The sequence below is a fragment of the Schistocerca serialis genome, chromosome 1 (genome assembly GCF_023864345.2).
Source record: "Schistocerca serialis cubense isolate TAMUIC-IGC-003099 chromosome 1, iqSchSeri2.2, whole genome shotgun sequence".
In the NCBI taxonomy this organism is placed as follows: Eukaryota; Metazoa; Arthropoda; class Insecta; order Orthoptera; family Acrididae; genus Schistocerca; species Schistocerca serialis.
In genome coordinates this window covers 126,409,276-126,428,838 of record NC_064638.1, presented here as the reverse complement: position 1 = coordinate 126,428,838, position 19,563 = coordinate 126,409,276, and the positions used below count along the sequence as shown (strand labels likewise).

Genomic DNA, 19,563 nt, shown 5'->3' with positions numbered 1-19,563 from the left:
ATCTTACCATCGATCTGCACTAAACTAAACGATGGCACTCATCAGAACTACAGACTACCTCGCTACAATGAGACTGGTGTTAAATTTTTCCACTCAAAGTCGCATTATACGGTCCACTTGAAGTTATTCAGTCAAAATAATCGTTTTCATTGTTTGAGACGAGCCGAGTGTTGTCAGGAAAGATAGCCTGGCGTCGTGTCGTTGGTCTCACGTCTCAAAGCGCCTCACAAGACTTAAAGCGCTACGATACCAGTGTCGAACATCGGAATCTTCAGGAGACCACTCTCCTGAAATGCCCTGAGAGATCAAGAAACTGAACGTCCGGCCCTGCCTTTTCAATGAACCTGCCTAATGTACTCAAAACTTCAACTGCCTCTGCAATTTTAACCCTCCCCCCCCCCCTCCACTCCCGCACCTCCCACCATTATCAAACTGAAGATTCTTTCTTTTCTTTTCTCCCTAATGCAGTTTAGTACCCATCTAATCGTCATCATTCGTCCATGCCATTACATCTGAAAATCTGCTATTCTATTCTTGACTGAGCTCTTCATACTCCACGTTTCGCTTCCTTTCAAGGCTACACACACTGAATAAAAAACGGAATGTGCATATGGAATATTTTACCGCAAATCGTCTTTCTGGGAGTTTGGCCATCTTGTGCAAACCTTTTTCTTTGACGCCACTTCGACGACTTACGTGTCGACGATGAAGAAATGGTGACCATTAACTAAGGTATTTGACTGTGTTGATCACAAAATATTGCTCCAGAAGTTGGACCATTGCGGAATATGAGGAGAAGCTCACAATTGGTTCACCTTTTACATCAAAACAGATAGCAAAAGGTCATTATTCACAGTGTTTAGAATGGCGGTGATGTGGGGTCTGAATGGGGTTTCTCGGAAATAAGCTGATATTGTTAACAAGAAACGACAATAAAGAATATATATACTGAGAGGCCAATGTGAGAATATCCAGATAGTGAACAGGGATCGATATAAGGTTCGCGAAATTACACCACTTATGGGCCGAAACGCTCGTTTCTGAGCCAAAAATATCCTTTTAGAATGGGAAGAGAAGTGGGGTTGGGGCCACTTCTGTTCCTTATTTATATAAATGATATGTCCTCTAATATTACGGATAACTCTAAAATATTTCTGTTTGCTGATGACACTAACTTGGTAGTAAAGGATTGGCTCAGTTCCAAACAGTGCAGTTCATGAAATAAGTTCATTGGTTGTAGAAAATAAACAAAAACTAAATCACAGTAAGACTTAGTTTCTAAGACACAATTCAACAAAACCTGAAGTAAGCGATCGTTCGACACGAAAATTATTCTACTTTGCTTATTTTCATTCGCTTATGTCGTATGGTATTATATTTTTGGGTTACTCTTCCCATTCTAAAAGAATATTTTTGGCTCAGAAACGGGCGGTTCAGGCAATAAGTGGTGTCATTTGGCGAAGCATATGTTGATCTCTGTTCACAAGTCTGGGTATTCTCACATTGGCCTCGCAATATATATTCTTTACTGTCGTTTCTTGTTAAAATATCAGCTTATTTCCAAGAATAAGCAGCTTCCACTCAGTTAATACTCGGCAGAAATCCAACATGCATTTAGATCGGACTTCCTTAACTCTTGTGCAGAAAGGTGTGCAGTATACTGCTGCATCCATTTTCAATAAGCTACCACAAGAAAACTAAAATCTTAGCAGTAATCCACGCGCTTTCAAATCTAAAATGAAGACTTTCCTCATGGGTCACTTCTTACATTCTGTTGAGGAGTTCCTTGAATAATTAAGCTGATTCCTATGCTATATTGTTGGCTGCGTTTACTGAAAGTTATGGCTTGACTTTTTTTGGATTCATGAACATTTTATTTTTATCTGTTATTATTTTTATGTTGTATTGTATTGTATCGTATTGTATGTTAACTGGGGACATAGAAACGACGGAGAGGCTCCATCCCCGCCGCAGCCGCAGTGGTCCACAACACCACGACGACTACGGCAGACCACTTCTTTACCCCTCCGCCGCCCTATACCGAACCACTCTTTCGGTGTTATTGTGCAGTTTGGCCCCCGGTGGACCCCCCCCCCCCCCCCCCTCCATGGAACGTCTCACACCAGACGAGTGTAACCCCTATGTTTGCGTGGTAGAATAATGGTGGTGTACGCGTACGTGGAGAACTTGTTTGCTCAGCAATCTCTGGAACCGCGCTACCGCTACGGTCGCAGGTTCGAATCTTGCCTCAGGCATGGATGTGTGTGATGTCCTTAGGTTAGTTAGGGTAGGTAGTTCTAAGTTCTAGGGGACTGATGACCTCTGAAGTTAAGTCCCATAGTGCTCAGAGCCATTTTGCGCAACAATCGCCGATATAGTGTAGCTGAAGCGGACTAAGGGAAACCCACCCGCATTCGCTGAGGCAGATGGAAAACCGCCTAAAAACCGTCCACAGACTGGCTGGCTCACCGGACCACGGCACAAGTCCGCCAGGCGGATTCGTGCAGGGGACCAGGCGCTCCTTCCCGCTCTGGAAAGCCGTGCGTTAGAGCGACGGCTAACCGGGCGGGCTTTATGTTGTAATTTCATGTACTGACACGTTCCATGACGTTGCAGATTTGCTCCTCAATTTGATCCTACGGAACTTGGCGTGTGCATAAATAAATAAATAATAACACCTAGTCCCTGAGCAATTACCTATCACTGAAACTTATATTCAACGTTAACAGATTACTTTTTCAGAAACGTTTTCTTGCTTTTGCCAGCCTACCATCTTCAGGTATTTCGCCATTAAAATAGCTTAATTCTTGCTGCTATAAGGTGTGATCTAAAAGTTTCTCTCCGAATGCCGCACAGTCCAGCATCGGCATGTCAATGAAGCGAAATCGCCGTGAGCACAGAGGCAATCATGTCACCAAGGCACAACGGTGAAGATACCCGTTTGGTAAAACGCCGAGTCATGCTGCATCCAGAAGTCCGTAACTTCCTGCTGCACTTCCTCGTCCAACGGGAATCGTCGACCCTTCAAGGACTTTTTTAAGGGGCCGAAGGTGCGATAATCGCGCGGGGTCATCAGAACTATAGGGCGGTAGCTCGTGTGTCTTCCACCTGAGTAGGCGTAACTTCTGCGATACGACATTTGCTATATGTGGAAGTATTTTATGGTGCTGAAAGACGATAGTCGAATCAAGTCGCCTGGAGTAAACGACATAAGTGACATTCCCTCAGAATTAATGAGATCTCTGAGACACCCAACTACGGCAAAATATTCCATCTCATATGCAAGACAGATTGGACTACCAAAACACCCTCTGACTTACAGAAGAACCTAAAAATTATATCAAACGTAAGCATCCCGGGACACAGTTTTCCACAATGGTTACCTTCGACCGACATGCTGCCCTATAAAAATTCTTCATTCTCCGCTGGATTTCTACCGGTGTTTTCCCTTCGACTGTCAAGAAAAGAATAACAGCTACACTATGTGATCAAAAGTATTCGGACACACCCAAAAACATACGTTTTTCATATTTGGTGTATTGTGCTGCCACCTGCTGCCAGGTACTCTGTATCGCGACCTCAGTAGTCATTAGACATCGTGAGAGAGCAGACTGGGGCGCTCCGCGGAACTCACGGACAGCGAATGTCGTCAGGTGATTCGGCATCACTTGTGTCATACGTCTGTATGCGAGATTTCTAAACTCCTAAACATCCCTAGGTCCGCTTTTTCCGATGTGGTAGTGAAACGGAAACGTGAAGGGATACGTACAGCACGAAAGCGTATAGGCCGACCTCTTCTGTTGACTGATAGAGACCGCCGACGGTTGAAGAGGGTCGTAATGTGTAATAGGCAGACATCTATCCAGACAGGAATTTTAGACTGTATCAGGATGCACTGCAAGTACTACAACAGTTAGGCGAGAGGTGAGAAAACTTGGATTTCATGATCGAGCGACTGCTCATAAGCCACACATCACGCCGGTAAAGGCCAAAGGACGCCTCGCTTGGTGTAAGGAGCGTAAACATTGGACGATTGAACTGTGTAAAAACGTGTGGAGTGACGAATAACGGTACACAATGTGGCGATCCGATGACAGGGTGTAGGTATGGCGAATGCCCGGTGAAAGTCATCTTCAGCGTGTGTAGTGCAAACTGTGAAATTCGGAGGCGTTGGTGTTATGGTGTGGTCGTGTTTTTCATGGAGGGGACCTTCACCCCTTGTTGTTTTGGGTGGCACTATCACAGCACAGGCCCACATTGATGTTTTAAGCAACTTCTTGCTTCCCACTGTTGAAGAGCAGTTCGGGGATGGCGATTTCATCTTTCAACACGATCGAGCACCTGTTCATAATGCACGACCTGTGGCGGAGTGGTTAGACGACAATAACATCCCTGTAATGGACTGGCCTGCACAGAGTCCTGACCTGACTCGTTTATAACACCTTTGGGATGTTTGGGAACGCCGACTTCGTGCCAGGTCTCACCGACCGACATCGAAACCTCTCCTCAGTGCAGCACTCCGTGAAGAATGGGCTGCCATTCCCCAATAAACCTTCGAGCACCTGATTGAACATATGCCTACGAGAGTGGAAGTTGTCATCGAGGCTAGGGGTAGCCGAACACCATATTGAATTCCAGCATTACCGGTGGAGGGCGCCACGAACATGTAAGTCATTTTCAGCTTTTGATCACATAGTGTAGATGTACCTATCTGGAGATAGTTGGTAATAACATCGCTACAGTCCACGTTTCCACATTTACTGCAGGATCGTCGGGAAGACACGAATGCCACACAACTCCAAGGCTACATGTCGGTGCTTCTACTGTATACTTGCACCCGAATCGCGTTGCATATACGCGGCAGCAACGCTCTCAAACGAAAACCCTTTGATCGTCTCTTGTATTTTCAGTGTCTCATTTCCCAGACTAAGTCCCTTAGCAGCGCCTGATTTATTCTCGTTGAACTTTACTTCTCTTTCCGAATATTTCTTTCGTTTTCTTTGCTGCTGTCTCACTGTACAGATTGAATAACTCTGGGGTTAGGCTACAACCGTGTCTACCTCGCTCCTCATTGTCCTACTCATATAGCTGCAGGCTGTGAAGTAGTGGACAACTTTTAGCTGTCTGTATTTTGCACCTGCTACCTTAGGATTTCAAAGAGTGTGCTGCAGTCAACATTCTCAAAATCTACAAATGTTATAACGTAGCTTTACCTTTCTTCAACTTATCTTCGGTCGTAGGGTCAGTATAGCCTCGCGTGTTACTACATTCCACTACAACACGAAATGTACTACCCTGAGGTGGATTCGACCAGCGTTTCCATTCTTCTGTAAATAATTCGTAGCAGTGTTTTGCAACCATGACTTATTAGGCTGACAGTTAGGTGATAATCACGCGAATAAACATTTATCTTTGATATAATTACAATTATCTTCTTGAAGTCTGAGGGTGATTTGGTAGTCTTACATATCTTGCATACCGTAAAGAATCGAAAAATTGTCAGTCTTGGCTGTCTCAAGGGTGTCAATAATTCCGAGAGAATGTCTTTTACTTCAGGCGCCTTGTTTGGACTTTCGTCTTTCAGCACTATGTAAAATTCTTCTTACAGTATAACTTATTCCAAGCCTTGTTCATTTTGTTTCTCGTATTGATTTTCATAATTTTATATTTAAATTCGTTTCCTTTGTACATCCAATCTGTACATTTCGGCCACGTTTCACCTTTCCCTTCTTTGCGTAGATTCCTTTATAATTTTCACATACGTCGCATCTATTTTTCCAATAATCATGCATGCGTCAACACCTTTGCGTTTCTCCTCTAGACATTCCTGCAGACCCTGAACAAAAATAATGGGAACTGTCGAGTTCTAAAGTGCACTGTACAAATAAATCGTCTAACAGCCCCGTCAAGTGGTCGAGAGTATGTTCGTTGCAGCTTAAATACGTAAATTAGTTACGAACGAAAGATCACAGTACTAGGTTTCATATCCACTGATGCTTGTAAGCTACAAAATGTGCATCTTCGCTTAGAATGATACGAATAGCAATTTTATTGGTTAGTGGAGCAGTGGAATACCGTTATATGCAGCGCTGAGTGAACGTTCAAGAGATGGTACTTGTGGGATTGTGTGGGTGCTTGATGATAGCTTTGCGATCGTCATATCCCGCTAGTGAGTTGTAGAGACCAGAAATCCGGTTAATTTCGTGTGAGGCTGATTCTTCTGGTCCGCAGCTCGTGGTCGTGCGGTAGCGTTCTCGCTTTCCGCGCTCGGGTTCCCGGCTTCGATTCCCGGCGGGGTCAGGGATTTTCTCTCCCTCGTGATGAGTGGGTGTTGTGTGATGTCCTTAGGTTAGTTAGGTTTAAGTAGTTCTAAGTTCTAGGGGACTGATGACCATAGATGTTAAGTCCCATAGTGCTCAGAGCTATTTGAACCATTTTTTTTATTCTTCTGTAGCACAGTCACCACATTTTTTTTACTTACTGTGTTTTTATCGTGACATGATTAGGACCTTAAGTCTCTTTGTTTCGTCGAGCAAAGAATTTTCCACAATTTACATTACATTTACAGTGACACACTTGTAGCACGGTCAGCACATTTTGTTTACTTATTGTGTTTTCATCCTGACATGATTAGGACCTTAAGCCTCTTTGTTTCGTCGAACAAAGAATTTTCCACAATTTACATTACATTCACAGTGACACACTTGATATAACAGGCTTTACTTTTGGAATGGAATCCAAAGTGTAGAAATCGTTATGACAGAAACAGTAAAAACAATAATACATTGACGGAAAAAGATTGCAGCACCAAGAACGAGTTGTGCGACATAGACGAAAGTTGGTAGACGTGTTTCTCCATCTGAAACATAATGTCTCTTCAAATTTCGCACCAGTCGCTTAAGAGTGTCGCAAGTGCGCCACTACGTGGATACATATCAGGTTTATTTTAAAGACACGTTGTAACGGCCGTGAGATTGGACGTGATGAACTGATGCTAGTCAAGAACGCATTTAAGGAGACAAAGACACCAACACCTCACTGAGTTTGAACGAAATCGTGTAGTAGGGCTACGAGAAACTGGATGCTCCTTCTGTGCAGAACGGCTTGGCACCAATTTGGCCACCATACATGATTGCTGACAGCGATGGTGACGAGAATGTACAGTCGCAAAAAGACCGGGCTCCGGACGGCCACGTGGTACTACCGAGTTGGCAGAAAATCATGTGCTATGGCACGTCAGATTGCATCTGACAATTTGAGTAGCGGTTGGTACAACAGTGCCGCAACGAACTGTTACAAACCTATTGCTTCAAGGACAGCTCCGAGCCAGAGCCGTGTAGCGTGCGTTCCACTGACTCCAAAAGCATCTCCATTTGCGACTTCAGTGGTGCCAAGGGAGAGCCTGTTGAAGGCAAGGTGGAGGCCTGCTGTATTTTCTGGTGAAAGTTGGTTCTGCCTGGGTGCCAGTGATGGCCGTGTGTTGGTTAGATGATGATGATGTTCGGATTATGAGGCGCTCAACTGCGCGGTTATCAGCGCCCGGACAAATTCCCAACCTTTTCTCAGCCCAGTCTTGCCACGAGGATGAATGATGATGAAATGATGAGGACAACACAAATACTCTGTCATCTCGAGGCAGGTGAAAATCCTTGACCCCGCCGGGAATCGAATCCCGGACCCCGAGCTCGGGAAGCGAGAACGCTACCGCGAGACCACGAGCTGCGGACGTGTGTTGGTTAGAAGGAGGCCAGTTGAGGACGTGCACCCAACCAGCCTGCGTGCTAGACATCTGGACCTACGCCTGGAGCTATTGTCCAGGGGGCGATTTCGTTTGACAGCAGAAAAAATGGTTCAAATAGCTCTGAGCACTATGCGACTTAACTTCTGAGGTCATCAGTCGCCTAGAACTTGGAACTAGTTAAACCTAACTAACCTAAGGACATCACACACATCCATGCCCGAGGCAGGATTCGAACCTGCGACCGTAGCGGTCGCTCGGTTCCGGGCTGAAGCGCCTAGAACCGCACGGCCACTCCGGCCGGCCTGACAGCAGAAGTACTGATACTAAAATGTAGACTTTCACGACCGGAAATATCATGTCCATTATAATTATCCGGGCTGACGTGCCGTGGTCGGTTGATGAATTCTGCGTCAATTCCCAACGTTTCGTCTCAGACTGCGGGAGACATCTTCAAGGGGGTTCGTAGCTCGATGGAAGGTCCAACACACCCACTGGCTCGCTACTGACTGACTGACATACCACTGACTGTCAGTCAGTAGCGAGACAGTGGGTGTGTTGGACCTTCCATCGAGCTACGGACCCTCTTGAAGATGTCTCCCGCAGTCTGAGACGAAACGTTGGGAATTGACACAGAGTTCATCAACCGACTACGGCATAACAGCCCTGATAATTATAATGGACAGCAGAAGTACTCTCATTGTTATCTCATGCACCCTGACTGCAAATTTGTACGTCATTCTGGTGATTCGACCTTTGTGCTGCCATTTGTGAACAACATTCCAAGAGTGTTTTAAGACAGGATGTTCAAATGTGTGTGAAATCATATGGGTCTTAACTGCTATCACCAGGACGTTAGTCCCTAATCTTCCTTTGGGGCTTCCAGCAGACACACATCATTTTCTTTTGTAGACGACAGGATTCTACTGCTTCTAGGGAAAATTCTGCTTCTAGGCCGTTATCACATTGTAACAAGCATACCACGGTCCAACTGCTTAAGGTTACACACTACTTAACCTAAATTATCGTAATGACAAACACACACGCCCATGCCCGAGGGAGGGCTCGAAGGTCCGCCGGGACCAGCCGCACATTCCAGGACTGCAGCGCCCGGAGACCGCTCGGCTAATCCCGCGCGGCTACAACAGTATAACGCTTGCCCACATGCCTCTGTTGTAACACAACATGTCCGTACGGAGCTTCGACATGTTGCCTTGGCCTGCTCAATCTCCAGATCTGCCTCCAGTCGAGAACATAAGGGATACCATCTGACGACAGTTCCAGCGTCACCCACAAAGAGCATTAACCGTCCGTGTATTGGCCGCCTAAGTGCAACAGGCGTGAAACGTCATCCCCCAAACTGATATATGGCACCTGTACAATACAATGCATGCACGCTTGCATGCTTACAATCAGCATTCTGACTTATCTCGCAGTTATATTTGCCTGTGATCTTGCAATGTTTATCACTTAAATATGTTACCTAGACAAACGTATTTCCGAAATTTCATTACTCCACATTAATTGTTTTTTGTCTCTGGGATTTTTTTTCCGTCAGTGTAGTTATAGCAGAACAACACAGTTTACGTTAATTTGTGAAGAGTAACATTATACATGTGATTTACAATCAGATTGATTCGGTTTATAGATCATAGCGGCGAACGGCGTAAAAAACAATGGCGTAGGAGGACGAAAGTGGTGGAATACAAATAATGAAAAGAGGAGGAAAAAATCACGTGACCTACTGAAAAACGAGAATAAGAATAAACAGACGTAGGATAATAAGTGTATTTAGTTTAATATTTCACGGAGAGAAACTGACATACTACTGCTGATATCGTCAGACACATTTATGTTGCACACGTAGCGCACACGTTTGTTCACAGTACTAACAGTTTGTTTTCACTATTTGTTCCATCGTAGATTACATCGCAGCAGTGCGGAAACATTTGATGTTACTTATAATCTGTTTTGATTGCAAAATGTTTATTCACACGACCGGTTTCGGTTCCTCTAGAACCATCTTCAGATCTGAAATGACAATGATACTAATTTACTATTTCATAAATGCAAACCTATTTCATCCTATCCGATCAACATCAAATGTACCAGAACGTATCTGCAATTTCGGTTACAGGAGTAACCCGTCTACACACAGCACCCTTCACATGATCCGTCACGTTAAATTGGTTGGCAGAATGCACGTCATTAAATTAATTATAAAACTCTAACCGACAGGTGGCGTCTGGTACATTTGTTACATTACAAATGCACATACTGTATTTTTATTGTGTATTGTTTATTTTAATTTTGACAAGTACAGATTTTAACCTTGACAACTACAGATTTTAACTAAGTATTTTTAGAGATAAAAGCAAATTAGAAAAATCTACTTAATACAGTATGTGAATATGTAAGGTAACAAATGTACCAGACGCCACGTGTCGGCAAAAGTTTTATAATTAATATAAATGACGTGCATTCTGCCAACCAGCTCAATGTGACGCAGCATGTGAAGGTTGCTGTGTGTGGTCGGGTTACTCCTGTAAGCGAAATTGCATGTACGTTCTGGTACATTTGATGTTGTCGGATAGGATGAAATAGGTTTGCGTTTGTGAAATAGTAAATTAGTGTCATTGTCATTTCAGATCTGAAGATGGTTCTAGAGGAACCGAAACCGGTCATGTGAATAAACATCTTGCAATCAAGACGGATTATAAGTAACATTGTATAACCAGTGATTGAGCTATCCCATCAGACATTATGTCTGTTTTTGCGGAAGTATTTACCGAAGTTTCTGGAAGATTCAGAGACGAGAGTAAGTATTTCTAAGCACAGCACGTGATGCCAATTTCAAGTGATCATCCAAAGTTAGGCTTAAGCTCTTGACCAGTTTCTATTACGCTGAAGTTTTGGTGAATTTAGGACTTTTTGACTTCTGCTGAAAAACAAACTTATTTTAGGTCCAGATTTTACTCCCATCTGAACGCTGAAGCCAGGTCGTCATTTATTCGACCGATAGCACTAATAATATCTGCAGGTCTGATGCTTAAGTAATGATGAATTTCAGGGTTTTAATCGAACACTTCATAAACGCTGGTATTTGTGAAAACGTAATAGACCGTAGTATCCTTGTTACAATGTGATAACGGCCTAGAAGCAGAATTTTCCCTAGAAGCAGTAGAATCCTGTCGTCTACAAAAGAAAATGATGTGTGTTTGCTGGAAGCCCCAAAGGAAGATTAGGGACTAACGTCCTGGTGATAGCGATGTCATTTGAGAGGAAGTACAAACTCGTAGTACGTAGTAGGAAAGTGCGCGTGTTCTTTTCGAAGGAACCATCACGGTGTTTGCCTTAAGCGGTTTAGGTAAATAATGTAAAATCTAAAGTTCGGTAGGCAGTCGAGAACTTAAGACCTGGTCGCTTCCGAAAGCGAGTCCATTGTCTTAACAACCGCGTCGCTTGACTGTGGGATAAGGTACAGCGTACGTTGCCTGATTGCCAGACGTACCAGTTCGTTCATAACCCCACCAATTTCTATTCAACATGCTACAGGGACAATAGAAACAAATTTCGCGTTCAGTGTATCATGTATTAGACTGTAGTCGTAGGAAAAGGATGCCTACAAGTTATTAATTTCACGTTTCGTGTCTTTGGAATGAACAACAGTGAGGATTCGAAAACATTTGTGATAGGGTGTATTACACAGAATGCAGATCAGCTTACCTCACAATTCTTTCTTGCCGCCTGTCGAATGCCTTCTCTGTCATCGGACAGAGTCTTCTCACTGTTTTCAAAGTACTTCACCTGCAAGCGCTCCACGTCAGAAAGAGCAGTTCTGCAAGAAACCAAGACATTAGGAAATGAAAACATGTACTGGATATCACAAAATAACATAAAAAGGAGGGAAACTACAATGGAAAATAAAACGGCATTTCAGGAAATATGAAGCATGTGGCTGTATAATGGAAATTAGATATCATGGTGTATTTACGTTCTTGTTGTCTATGGCCGGCCGGGGTGGCCGAGCGGTTCTGAGCGCTACAGTCGGGAACCGCGCGACTGCTACGGTCGCAGGTTCGAATCCTGCCTCGGACATGGATTTGTGTGATGTCCTTAGGTTAGTTAGGTTTAAGTAGGTCTAAGTTCTAGGGGACTGATGACCTCATAAGTTAAGTCCCATAGTGCTCAGAGCCATTTGAACCATTTGTCTATGTTTTATAGCTGTATTCAGTTTTTTATTTCACTGTAGCGCCTGAGCTGATCTTCTTTGAGGCATTCCGATTGTATTAATGCGGATAAACAGAAAAGAACGAAGCAATGAATGAGAAAAGTAGCCACTGTATTAGTTTTTACACGCTGACTACCGGCCGCTGTGGCCGAGCGTTTCTAGGCGTTTCAGTCCGGAACCGTTCTACTGCTACGGTCGCAGGCTCGAATCCTGCCTCAGGCATGGATGTGTGTGATGTCCTTAGGTTAGTTAGGTTTAAGTAGTTCTAAGTTTAGGGGACTGATGACCTCAGATATTAAGTCCCATAGTGCTTACAAAAATGGTTCAAATGGCTCTGAACACTATGCGACTTAACTTCTGAGGTCATCAGTCGCCTAGAACTTAGAACTAATTAAACCTAACTAACATAAGGACATCACACAGATCCATGCCCAAGGCAGGATTCGAACCTGCGACCGGAGCGGTCGCTCGGCTCCAGACTGTAGCGCCTAGAACCGCACAGTGCTTACAGCCATTTGAAACATTTGAACAGACTGAATGAGCAATAATAAGAAAATCTTCTTCTTTCACACATTAAAATATTTTCAGTAGCGCAACTACAGTTACTACGTAGATCTATATAAACATATGGGTGTTTTAGTGCAGATTACGTTATTTGCACAATACTTTTAATTTTATTGAGAGACGTAATAATGTGGCGAACTTATAAGAAGCAGAATATGGAAAGATACACAGTGGCAGACACATCTAGGCGCGACGAACTGAACCATTCATAAGTCATGAACGGGTTTGGAGCGTGGACTGAACATCGATGATTTTCATGTGTTTTCATGTGTTTTCATGTGTTTGATGAGTGCTACATTGTTATCGTGGTGCTCTAAGGAGAAGAGGGCGCAGTCGCTGTCGTTGGCAGGCATATTTTGTTCATCTGTGACAGATGTCTAGATAACCGTTGATCTGAATGTGTCGTATCCTCAGTCCTTCACTGCTTGACCATCACATCTGATTGGGTATATGGGCAGCAATCAAGTCCACATTGATGAAACTGCTTAAGGATCACAAAACCATGTCATAGGGGAATATTGTACCATTCGTTGTACTTAAATAACGACATTTGTTATGCCACCTTGGGAGTAGAGCTAAAATGCTGATGGGATCACGTTTTCTCGTGTTATTTTACTGCTCTTTCGAGATACTAAACACCTTATTTGACTTCATCCTGTGGTGAGAGACATTAGCAAACCACTCCTCAAGCGATGTGAATAGACCAGTTCGTGGCTCGCTGCTACATCCCATTTAGACCCTCCAGTTGTTTGGTAGCGTGTGTTGCGATACAGTAGGATGAACTCGAGGATATTGCGCGCTTTTCAGTGTTCCTCCTTCAAAGAGAAGATGTGTGCACCCGGCTGGAGGACAGCAAGAGAGTAGGAACTGAGGAAATCAGAGAACGCTCGACACCGTCCGTATCCACAGATTGTAAGCACTGTTTGGCCTTGCAGGGTGGTCAGAAACAGTCCTAAAAGCTTATGGGGGTGTTTCAGGCACGGTCGTGCTAAGAAATAATTGTTAAGAAAAAAATTCAGTACGTTGCGCCGCTTCCAAGTTATTTGGCACTGAAGTTAGCCAGTCAGATCGTTGACCATGCAAATTGCAAACCTGTAAGCGCTAAAATGCGATTATGCACAGACATGAGTGGTCCGTGTGTGTCCACTTGTCGAACGTCTCATTACCAATGAAAATGAGCCGTTTTCGGAAGTAGTAAATTTAAGCTAGGTGAGCAAAAGTTACATTGCTCAGTTTGAGAAAAACCAAACGAAGAACACGTTCGGCAACTCTGGCAGGCTACTTGAATTTGCGCGGGCAACGACCTCATTGGCTAACTTCAATGCTAAATAACACGGAAACGGCGCAACGTATCGCATTTTTCCTTAATAATTATTTCTCTCACAACCTTCCTTGCAACACTCTCACAAGCTTTACGGACAGTTTGTGACCACCCTGTGTATTAACCTGTGGAATCCCGTCCACTCGTGTCTTATAGAGTGCCTAGGAAGCTGTTTCTTTCGGATAGCTAGACAACATATAAGCAAATCATATTAATAGACTTTATAGCAGTAACTGAATTGATAATACTTAAATTTGTATTTACGAGTTGTCGCAAGCAATTGATGACATGCAAGTAATCAATGACCTTCAACGTACACAATTTCCATGTAAGCAAGGTATAACAGATCACACAAGCTCGTATGTCACTGCGGCTCTTCAAGTGCGTCTTTTTGTGTCTCTCTTCTAGTCCTGGTCTACTAGTGCGCCGAGGCTAGGTGGCGCATCGCTTTTATTCTCTTCGTACAGGTGTTGCTCCTATCGTGGTGACCTAGTCGGCGTGCTATTGGCTGACGTCGGCTCACAGCCATCTCTGCTGTATCGTTCTTGATCTTCGTGCTAATAATTGTCGTTAAGCCGAAACATAACCACAATAAAAAAGTATCGTCAGGCAAAATTCTGAAGAGATTTGAGGCGACTGTCAGGAGGAGGTCTATGTCGATAATTTAACAAGTTATCTAGGGTCAAACCTGAGAAAAGGGAGTAAGTGAAAGAGGATTGTAACCATTTTCATTTACTGCTCGGACGATGTTATCTGTCATCAGAAGCGAAAATTATGATTTTGTGTATGCGTGGTTGTAGGTGCATGTGTGTCATATCGTAGGCAGAACAGTCAGTGTGGCGTGGAGTGTATGGATTCCTTCACTACTTACCACTAAAGGCAGAGTGGGCTATTCCAGGAATAATCAATACAAGAGTCTGGGATTATTCAGCCAAATGCCCCAGTTGAGAAAATCTGGAAGGGATTTTCAGCTTCGGCACTTGCCTTACATCCAAGAATGAACTTGAGCAGACCAGATGGCTGGGAACTATTTTTAATTTAATTTGTCCCTGACAAAAATTATTAAGGCTAGTCTACTTGAATGTGTATTTGTTCGTGTGTATACTGAGAAAAATCGGTGACTTGGTTCGACATGTAAAGTGATTTAGGGATTCCGTTTCCTTTTTGTTTTTTCCCTGCGCTTTCCATTCTCCACTCCTAGGAGCAGATCCGACAGATCATAGACTCATGGTTCTGTTCAGCCAATACCTGGCGAACTGATAGTGGGAGTTTCCATTTCGCAAGAAATGAGAGTGGCTTACCAGTTGTGATATTTGCCTGACAAACCAAGGATGCATTCCGACAACATAGACCAGAACTAAGAAACTGAAACTATTTTAATCTGTTTCTGGTAGAATGTTATCATTATTCCAGACAAAAATTAAAATTTTGTGTATGTATCTCCTCGAGGAAAAAGCATTACAGACGGCAATGTTGAAACTTAAAATTTTCGGGAGGTATATGGACACCTTCGTAGTACGGCCACAAGGGGCAGGAACGCTTCTTGCATTTCTGGAGCACCTTAACTCCCCCCATCCGAGCATTTGCTCCTCCATGGAAGTGGAGAAAAATGGAGAACTCCCGTTGTTAGCTGTCCTGGTCCGCAGAAAAGAAGCGGTTCCTTAGGTCACAGTGTGTTCCATAAACCAACTAACACTGACCTATATCTACTTTCTGCCATAACGTATCTCAGTGCACTGGCGCATTACGGACTGTAGTTCATAGCGCTAGAGTATCTCAGATGCAGGAAGTTTATCATCAGAGCTTAGACATCTTCACTCTGTGTTTGTAAAAAAACGGACACTCTGATAAACAGATTCATATTACATTTCAGCATGCACGCACTAAACCTCGAGAACAGCCAGAAGCAACGGTGAATTCCACGAGGACGGTTCTTCTATCCTACGTAGGTGGCGCGGCTTCTAAGATCGGCCGGCTGTTGAAGAAACATAAAATAAAATGTGTCTTCCGCACAGTCCTCCCCCCCCCCCCCCCTCCCATCTCGAATGCAAACGATGCTGGGTTCTGTTAAAGACGACCTAGGATATAGATCTTAGGAGACAAGGGATGTATAAATTCCCGTGCCAATATGGGAAACCTTACACTGACCGGACTTGTCATACTCTTAAGGATGGACGCCTCCAAGGTCTGGGACTCCATCACTAAAGAAGCGTTCGAATGTAACTACCTGGTTAACAGAGACGTGTGATTCGAGCTGAGAAAGAAATGAGGACCAGCATTGGCGGTACTAAGACATCGTCGGCTGCAGACGAACGAATCCGAGAAAACACAAACGGGGAATCGGAGTCCGGACACTTAAATTAGGCACCAACATTCAGCTCGCGCACGCGCTGGGACGCGTTTCGCGACCGCGCCTTTTCCCGCGTTGCGAATGAGAAGATCGTGGGCCGTTCCTCCGGCAAGAGGCACTGGATATCGCCGTCCTCCACGATATGTCTACGATGATGTTGTAGCCTGCGCTTTTCTAGCGAGCCAGTGCATATATTGGCGAGCCTCTGAAGCAACACGTCAGTAGGTACCTGAAGATGACAAACTGCTGCCACAACATTATCCGGCGTGACGCCCGTGAACCAGTGAAGCAGTTATCACGTCTCGAAAGTCTAAAGCAGCACAAGATTTTTATACCTCAGAGACAATATTCTGAATTTCTGTATTATTTGATTGTCTAGCGTAGAACGTATTTTTAAGAAAAATACGAATTTTTATTTCATCTGGACATCTATGCAGTTTCCACCACCAGTTCGTTAGTTATTGATTGGCGACTCCATGTTGTCTTGTGCACTACGACCAGGTAACAGGTATACTTGAAAAAAGAGACAGCATTGGTCGTATATTTTTTACTATTGCAAAATCGATTTTCTGTCACTGAGTGACCATCTTCAGTGCTATATTGTATAACTTAAATTGGGATGCACTGTTGTCACTAAACTTACGGCAATCACATAGACTCTATGTGATTGCCGTAAGTTTAGTGACAACAGTGCATCCCAATTTAAGTTATACAATATAGCACTGAAGATGGTCACTCAGTGACAGAAAATCGATTTTGCAATAGTAAAAAATATACGAACAATGCTGTCTCTTTTTTCAAGTTCGTTAGTTGTTGGCTTGGTATGCACGACTCCTATGTTGGTCCTAGCACGTCGAATCCGCATTTTTTTCCCGCTTGAAAACTGATTACTTCTCAGGACACTGCAATCGTATTTGGTTCTAGATCGAATAATACTCCTGAAAACCAAAATATTCTGGCTCCTGTCCATGATACCAATTACATTATATTTAAGACTAAGCTGTAAAATTTCTGACAGGTAAGCAATACCCCAGATCTTACTGGAAAGCATCTGTGACCATTCCTAATTTCTTTCGGCAAAGGATTATTATGTAAGGCAATCTGGGTCGAATTTTCCATTGTAGGAAGCCCCTGTAAGAAATCGTTTGAGAGCCTGGCAGAAAATTGTTGAACTGACTAATAAGTCTGTCCTAAATTTCATCGATGCAAATAGAAAGTTCAGTGCGTACCTAAGAGTTAGCTGACCCTGGATTCTCTCCAGCTTTAGAAGTAGTATAATGATATCTGGAAGATACTCAAAGAAATACACTATTTCTTCTCTCCAACGGCCAATATTTTGGCCCTAAGCAATTATAAAGCACTGCCAGGACTAAAATACTAGAACCAACGAAGAATAGGGGTTAACGTTCTATTGAAAACGAGATTATTGGCGGCGGAAAACAAGCTCGAATTGAGAAAGATAACAGATCGTCTCCTTTTCGAAGAAAACAGGTCAGCACATACCTTAAGCGACCTAGGGAAACTATAAAAAAACCTGTATCTGTTTGATGGGCTGGGGATGGAAGTTTCTGGCTTCTCGAATCCGAGTGCAATCTCTTTACCGCTCTTTCTCCTCGCTTCATAGTAAAATGCTACATCGATTTTCGTTTGTCAACAACAACCGCCAAGAAATAATGGTCTGCTGCTTGTGCTGCAAATTTTACGTGTTCTTGTATTACTAAGGCGAGCAGCGTTTGCTCTAAAATTACACAGAGGAAACAAACGTCATGGAATAGCTCCAAATATCGTGTTACATCACCTTTTCCCGGCGTAGTGCAGCAACTCCTCATTGCATGGACTCAACAAGTCTTTGGAAGTCCCTGAAACGTTGAACCATCTGCCTCTATAGCTGTCCATAATTGCGAAAGTGTAGCCAGTGCAGAATTTAGTGTATGAACTGATTTCTCGATTGTGTCCCAGAAATGTTTGATGGATTTATTTCGGGCGATCTGGGTGGCTAAATCATTCCCTCGAACTGTCCAGAATGTTCTTCAAACCAATAGTGAACGACTATGGCTTGGTAAAATGGCGAATCGGTGTTTGGGAACGTGAAGTTCTTGAATGGATGCAAATAATCTGCAAGTAGCCGAACATAACAGATTCCAGTCAATGATATGTTCAGTTGGACTAGAGGACCCACTCCATTTCATGTAAAGTCGGCCCACAACTTTATGGAGCCACCACCGGCTTGCATAGTGCCTTGTTGACAACTTGGGTCCATGGCTTTGCGGTGTCTGCGCCATACTCGAATCCTTCCATCAGCTCTTACCAACTGAAATTGGGTCTCATCTGAGCGGTTCTTCAGTCGTCTAGGATGCAACCTATATGGTCACAAGCTGGTGCTGCAGATGATGTAGCGCTGTTAGCAAACACACTCATATGCCCCACATGTCTCATTCACGCCAAATTTCGCTGCACTGTCCTTACAGATGCGTTCGTCGTAGTCTGACACTGATTTCTATGGTTATTTCATGCAGTGTTGCTTGTCTGTTAGCACTGACAGCTCTAAGAAAACACTGCTACTCTTGGTCATTAGGTGTAGGCTGTCAGCCACTGCATTGTCCATAGTGAGAGGTGTTATTGGCACACTCTTGACACTGTGGATCTCGGAATGTTAAATTCCCTAAGGATTTCCGAAATGGACTGTCCATGCATCTAGGTACAAGTACCATTCCATGTTCAGAATCTGTTAATTCCTGTTGTGCAGCCATAATCACGTCGAACACCTTTTCACATGAACCACTTGAGCACAAATGACAGTTTTCTTCTGGTTATTTATAACGATATTCCTGTGAATCACCACAGGGCTTTGACCGTCTGACTTCTGGAAATAAGTTTGGTGGTGTATGGGATAGGGATTTTCGATTCTGGATATGATTTCAGACAGTGTTCTCTCAGTATCTGTAGATAACTTCCTGGTTTGCTAGGTAGAGCTAGCAAGTTGGAAGGATTGATTTAGGAATCACAACTTGCTTGCGTAGGGAAAGGATGATGACTAAACTGGGTAGGTTGGGATAAGGTCTCTAGTTTTTCTCACGCCCTTTCCGTTGCCTAATTCTTCTCAGACCTCTTCAGCAGTGTGTCTTTTGCTCGGATCTGGGTGAGGCACTCCATCTCACACTGGATGGTTGCTGCTTTGTTGTCCAATGCTTCTAGTGAGAGGGACTGAGCTCTTATGATGAGTTCCTTCAGCAGCTCTATGATGTCTTTCATATCCTTTCCTATCCTCACGACGAGCTGACATGACGTCTGAATGGTCACCTCCGTGGTCGTCAGCTCAGTCTGAGTTGCTACCTGTAAGGTCTTCTGCAGCTCATTCT

General features: G+C 43.7%; 1 protein-coding gene across 2 annotated transcripts in view; it reads right to left on the bottom strand.

Annotated features, from left to right (window-relative positions):
• Positions 1-19,563, bottom strand: part of LOC126463873 (estradiol 17-beta-dehydrogenase 2-like) — a 229,496-nt gene that overhangs the window by 28,382 nt on the left and 181,551 nt on the right. For both annotated transcript variants that reach the window (XM_050096192.1, XM_050096193.1), the window contains exon 6: positions 11,465-11,576. In XM_050096192.1, the coding sequence (XP_049952149.1) occupies positions 11,465-11,576 (112 nt within the window). The remainder of the gene's footprint in view (positions 1-11,464; positions 11,577-19,563) is intronic.